Source organism: Triticum dicoccoides, chromosome 1A (assembly GCF_002162155.2).
Source record: "Triticum dicoccoides isolate Atlit2015 ecotype Zavitan chromosome 1A, WEW_v2.0, whole genome shotgun sequence".
Classification (NCBI taxonomy): domain Eukaryota; kingdom Viridiplantae; phylum Streptophyta; class Magnoliopsida; order Poales; family Poaceae; genus Triticum; species Triticum dicoccoides.
In genome coordinates, this window is record NC_041380.1 from 479,470,244 (window position 1) to 479,476,979 (window position 6,736).

The 6,736-nt window shown below is 51.7% G+C and overlaps 1 protein-coding gene across 1 annotated transcript; it reads right to left on the minus strand.

The window, feature by feature from the left end:
* Positions 1-4,051: 4,051 nt before the first annotated feature.
* Positions 4,052-6,423, minus strand: LOC119304304 (protein YIPF6 homolog). The gene is made up of 3 exons (XM_037581512.1): positions 5,782-6,423; positions 4,623-4,697; positions 4,052-4,547 (listed from the first exon to the last, which is right to left on the minus strand). The coding sequence occupies exons 1-3, from the start codon at positions 6,277-6,279 to the stop codon at positions 4,287-4,289; spliced, it is 834 nt and encodes a 277-aa protein (XP_037437409.1). The 5' UTR covers positions 6,280-6,423; the 3' UTR covers positions 4,052-4,286.
* Between the last annotated feature and the right edge of the window lie 313 nt (positions 6,424-6,736).

Consider the following 6,736-nt stretch of genomic DNA (forward strand, 5'->3'; position numbering starts at 1 on the left):
AATACTTGTACCCCTTTGCATCAAGGGCACTAACAGAAATAAGATTTCTCTTCATCTTCGGAATATACCGAACATCTGTCAAAGTTTTAATTATGCCATCAAACATCTTGATTCGAATAGAACCTATGCCTTCAGTCTTGCATGGTGAATTATCAAAACCCAAAACGGAACCAGCAGAAGTAGTGGAATCAAAAGTATTAAACCAATCTTTATGTGGACACATATGAAAAGTGCATGTAGTGTCAAGTACCCACTCATCATTGGTCTCGGCACATCCAGCAATAACGACAAGAGCATCATCGGAACTATCATCACGAGCAACGTTAGCAAAATTTTCACCTTGTTTGTTACCTTTCCTCTTTTCCTTGTTCTGCAACTTGAAACACTCAGAGATGTCATGCCCGTCTCTCTTGCAATATCTGCAATATTTCTTGTCTCTGGATTGCGACCAGCCCCTGTGGCCGTTCTTACTTTTGCCTCTTTTTCCATTATTGGAGTTCTTCTCCTTTGTCCTGCCACAAACAGATAATCCCTCGGCTTGGGATGAACTCGAACCATCATGAGGCACCATTCATCTTCTCCTTAGAGTTCAAAGCTTCATAAACTTCATGGAGGACCTCGATCAGGGTGGTGGCCCTGGGGACGCGCTGGAAGGATCTGCGAGGTGACCGCAATGGTGGCGGTCTATGAGGTGGTCGCAATGACGGCGAAATCTGGGCTATCTTGCATTCATATTTCCGTCTCTCACATCGATGAGATCAAAGGAGGTGCGCTAGTGACCGGAAGCAGGGTGACATGTAGGACGGCGGTGCTCAACCTGCATCTCGCGTCTTCTCCAACAATCAGGATCCGGTTAGTGATGTGTCGTCAGCCGGTAGCGAGGTTATTGGCAATGATGAATTTGATGAGAAGTTTGCGATACTCTTGGTGGGCTAGATCTGGCAATGCCGACGTACGAGCTTCATGCCCTTGTTGAAGATGTTGGCTTGAGGTCTGGCTTCGGGAATGAAAATCATATGTTCGATCTTCGGTCGGTGTCGGGGATATACCCCGTGGCGTAAACCGGCCGGAAGTATAACCCGGCCAGACTGGACGACTCAGTGGTAACCCGCCCGGAGCTTGGTGGTTCACGGGCTACCCGCCCGGTCTTGGCGGTTCATTAGTAACTTGGCGGGCGGGTCAGATGAATGACGAGGCCCATGGCCCAGAAGGCCGGTTCACGGTTAATGGTGGGCCGTTTTATGAGGAAAGCACAAGGAATATTCCCTTACAAAGGAAGCAAGACTAGGACTCCACTTGTAATAGAGTAATCCTAATCCAACTAGGACTAGTGATGTAAACCACCCCTTCAACATATATAAGAAGGGGCAGGACTCCCCAAAGAGGGAGAGACGACAAGTAAGAAACAATCTCTAGGGCTAGACACAAAGAGCCGGTTTACGGCGTCTTCCTCGTGATGATAATGAGAACTAGCCACAAACAGCATGTAGGGCTATTCCGGATGATGTTTTCCGAGGCCCGAAGCTGTCTAAATCCTTGTCTTGTGTGTTGATCCGCCCTGCGTCTCTCGTCCCACTCAACCCCCCTCAAACTACCACATAGATGCGTTGGCCTCACGACTAAGTCCTGACACTAAGGACATCTGCCGTGACAAATCCACGACAGTCGGTCTCGTCAACATCGTCGCTCTAATGGTGACCCCCTTTTTGAAGGCTTTGCCTAAGAGTAGCGTATTTTTCGTTTAATTCGGCCACAGTCATAGAGCTGCGATAGATTTGTGGAGGCTCTATCGCAAGGCAAATCAATGTTGGGTGGTCTAGGGTTTTTATTTTAAATTTCCTGTAAGCCGTTCGTTCGACATTGGTGCTAGCCTTTGCTTGACATCGTTAACTATTTAAAAATATAATAAGATTGTGTGCATCACTTGATGCGGAGGGAGCCCGAGGGTCTTACCGCATTTCGGAAAAAATAACTAATGGGCTGTGAGCAATGACTATTGTCGTACCTCTTTCGTTTAGCAAGCATGTGTTTGCTACTGACGGTCGCTTTGGCCCCATCATGGTGCTGTCTTCTCCTCGTCAGTCAGCTGCCGTTACTTTGCGGGTGCATATTGGTGTCTTGTGACCGTAACCGGAACGACCGATTCAGGATCCACACAATAACGACCGCAGTCGTCCGACATGCCAATATGTGCATCGCAAATGAACGATCGATTGCCATGACAAACATCAAGTGAGTATATACACAGCAACAAAATTCCCAGACGCAATGTGAAGCTTGATCGTTTCTTCTTCCATGAGCTAGGGGAAACAAACCAGATCGATGGCTACGTACATACATCTCACATCACAATCTCTTCCACCCAAGCATGCGCCATTGCCATCTACTCCTACATCCACACATGCCTGCCTCCATGCACCAGAGATCTCGATCCTTAACACCTAGCTACGACGAAGACCCGCATCACATACACTAGCTAGTTCTTGGGCGTACCGCTCTCTTGGCCTTGGCCTTGCACGGCGCCGTCGCGGGGATCGCCTCGCCGTCGTCGGCGGCCGCTCCACCCATCGCCCTTGTCTTCTTTTTCTCCCCCTTCCCCTCACCCATCTCTTCCTCTTCCGGCTCCTCGCGCCAGTGCCCGTGGTCGTCCATCCTCCTCGTGTTCCTGTATATCGCCGCCAGCGACCGGAACCTCGGCCTCCTCCTCGCGACCCCGCCGATGACGGCCTCCTCGTCTTGTCCGCCACCCTTGGGCCCACCGAGTTTCTCGCGTCTCTTCCCGGTGCTGCTCTCCACGGCGGGCACCCCCTCTTTACCATCTCCCCGCTTCTCGCCGGCTGCCATGACGCTCTCCGCGCTCTTGCTCTCCACGGCCCGCGCCTTCTCGCCGGCTGCCATGACGCTCTCCGCGCTCTTGCTCACCACGGCCCGCGCCTTCTCGCCGGCTGCCATGACGCTCTCCGCGCTCTTGCTCACCACGGCCGGCCCCTTCTCGCCGGCTGCCCTGACGCTGTCCGCGCTCTTGCTCTCCGACTCGGCGCCGTCGTCGTCGCAGCCGCCGCCGCTGAGCTGGATGAGCTGCTCCGCGGCCTCCATCTCCACCGTGGTCGACGACGCGGCCGGCGCCTCTGCCTCCACCGGCTCCCCCATGACAGCTCTCCTCCGCCCCAAAGAAATACCGAACACGAGCGGTGGCAGATCGCCGGGGCGGCCGCGAATGGCGCGCGCGGGATAAATATATATCCTCAAGTATAGGCGGGCGACGACCGGCGACCGGACCGCGTGGGATCGGCGAGAGGACGCGCGGAGGAGGGGGCGCCAAGGAAAGGAATGACCCGGAAGGTGCCCGCTTTGGTTTGGTTTTCGGTTGTTTGTTCTGGCCAAGTTTAGATTGCAATGCGAAACGGCTTTGAAACTTGACCCCGTCCGGTTACTTGTTCCTGGCACGTACCGACGTACGTATGCGCCGACGCTGACGGGTCGGCGTACCGGAAAAGCTAACAGAAAGCCACGGATCTTGGGGACCGCGTCAAGCGCAACAATTCATCTGCTGCTACTAGTTTCTATTGCTCTGACGACGACTTGAAATGGATGTTTGTATTCCCTCAAAAAAAAGAAAAAAGAAATGGATGTTTGTATGCTTTGAGAATGTGAAGGAGAACAGGAGAAGAAGAATGATTTTAGGTTAGGACGGGAGGACAACGGGTTTTGAAACCATTTCATGTCGTCAGTCGGAATTCAGTGACGACTCGCGAGTCAATATTGGTCTGGTCATGGTGCAGAGTACACACGACGTACGGGGCTAGAAATACAGCAAATGGAGAAACTCATGTGACCAAGCAGTCAATCTCCGGCTGCACTTTGGCTGTGGTGAGTCTCTTTCACCATTTTTCATCCCAACAGTACGCAGTTAACGGATACTTGCATCAATGAGAACTTCCAAGAAGCACTCCTGGTCAGGCAATAATAACCAGGCAAGCTAGTAGAAACCGGCACACAGTGGTGAGAAGACCATGGTGAGGCAGCAACCCTACAAATTATTCTAGCCAGGTGCAAACCAAAGTGGTGCCTTTACAGAACGTACGATTTCCTGCTGGATTGATTTTCTATACCCCTACTATACGCCCTTTGATTATGTAAAGAAGAGGAAGAAGAAGAAATCTCAAAGTAGTCAGCAAAATTTATTATTTACAAAAGAAACCAGTCAGACAAAACCTGTACTCACTCGGATGGTTCGACGGGAAAATCTCCGGACTTGACGGTCCGCGGCAGCAACCTTCATACCCCTAGTTTATCGCGATTATGAGGAAGCTAATGGAGACATACATGAGGAAGACGGGGTACAGCGCCAGGGCCTTCCTCCTTGGGTTCACGGCGGTGCTCATGAATGGATAGGCGGCCCAGGAGCTCCATGCTAGTGTCACCGCCACCACGACGATCTTTAGCATGTCCTTGTCCTTGAGCAGGCAAATCAGAGCTCCCACGTCCATGGGGAACAAGCAGTATCCAAGAAGACTCAGGCTTTGGAAGAAGATGATTTGGCCGCCCTGCAAACGAAACAATGTGGTCATTGCGTATACATGTGCAAGCACGTGTGGGAGAGAGACGAGGGGTTTAAGTACCAGAAGCAGCACATTCAGCGTGAGGATTATAGCACCGGCAGCAAGTACAGCAAACGCGACAGCAAATACTTCAGACTACAAACACAAAAGGCGTGTCATCCAAGTCAGTATGTGATACATCAAATGATAATTAAAAAGTGAACTGCAATCATAGGATGAAGCGTTCATACAGATTAGAGGATCTCCAAGGATGCTTGCATATGGACTAACGAGCATCTAAAATTTTCTATCGAAATGAAATTAATTGGTTCTAGGTGTGAATTCTGTTTGCTGCCCATGAAAACTTCAGAAGAACATCAAATGCCCAAGTTACTGCACTGCTGCAGCACTTTTTATTTCCATGACAGCTCTCCCTCCTTGGAATAATTTTCATCGAACACTAGATTTTTACTGGACCTCTTGAAGCATTATAAAAGCAAAAGTAAGCTACTGAACTGGAGATGCCATAGATAAATTAGTGGAATGGCCAAGGCCACCTAGAAGGTTCGCGGGCAAACTAAAATATTTATAAGCATGTCTCTAGTACCCTTTTTCACAAGGAAAAGCATAGTCCCCCTTCTAAGAATACACTGCCTTCCAGATTTAACAGCACTCTCCCCAACTTTCACTTTACTCCTAAGAAGATCGAGAGCATGGCAGGTGCAAATAGCATGGTAATGGAGAAATCTCCCTATGCTCTTTATGCTCTTTTATTCTTTACAAAAGTGCACTTCTTCTAATCCTAGTTTGTAAAGCAAGTTCGCAAAACACACGCAACAAATAAGAATGTGCTGGAGATGTATAACAACAATCCAGCCTTAACACTGTTTGGTTTGTAATCAAGGATTTACATCCCCTGCTAAATCTACAATACGTGCAGCAGCAGTTATCAGGTCATCTACAGTGTCTGCAACGCTTTTGCATTTCAGATAAATAGTACCGGATGAACTGGTATAACTATTACTATTAACGTTGTTAACCATCAGTCCATCACCCATGCAATTGACAAGTACTAAAAATATTTTCACCTGATCAATGTGGGGCCTCATGAATTAAATAATTGAAGGTTTGTACTAGTTCATTCTAACTAATGTATTTCAAATGCAGGCGTTGCACCCAGCTAACTGAATATTGATGGACTTGGATTTCAAATGATATAAAAAATGCAGTAGCTACGTACCTTCCTGACTGAGGCCGACCATGAGAGGGTGAGGCCGAGGAAGACGATGAAGAAGAAGGGCCCCCAGAGATCCCAGTCGCGGAGCGCCTTGCCGGGGTCCTCGCGGAAGGGGTTGGGGAAGACGACGAGCTTGAGGTTGCTGACGATGCGGGTGAGGTCGCGCTTGACGGTGTCCCAGACGGGCTCCGTGAGCGTGTTGGCGGGGCTCCCGAACCCGTCCGCGCCGATGGGGATGGGGATGGGGATGGCGACGGAGGCGGAGGGGAGCGGCGCGGAGGAGAAGGTGGGCGGCGGCTGGGGCCTGAAGCCGGCCGGAGGGGGCACGGGAGGGATGTTGGCGACGGGGATGGACGCGCGCGGAGGGGAGGGCGGCCGCGCGGGCAGGACGGCGGCGGCGGTGGGGGCGGCGTGGATGAGGCTCTCGATCTCGTCCATGTCGGACTGCGCCGACGACGGGTGGAGCGGGATGGTGTCGCCCTGGGGCTGCGCGTGCGACATCGCCGGGCGCGCGGGCTAGGGCTCCGCCGGGCGGCGAGATCTCAGTGGTCGCGGGAGGGCGGCGGGCCGGCGAGCGAGACGAGGAGGGACGGTGGCGAACGGCGGACCGGACCAGGGGAGGAAGAAGCACGCGACGAGGGGGTTGCACGGACGGACGGAACTGGCTGTCGAATGGCGCGAGCGCGACGCGACTCTCGCGGTTCGCAACTTTTCCTTTTTTTGGGGTGCCTCCACAGGAAGTTCGGCCTGGACTGAAGTCCCCAAGAAGACGGGCGAAAATGCAAGTTCTCAGCTGACAATTCCCCAGATTCCAAGGTTCGGCCTGGACTCGGTCTGGTTTGACGTCATTTGTTGCTAAACGAATTTGAGTGGCCGAAATAGTTTTTGCACTCCCCTCACGACGGCGTCTAGGGTTTCCCTTCTCTGGCCGGACTTCTAATCCGGTGTCAATTTCGTT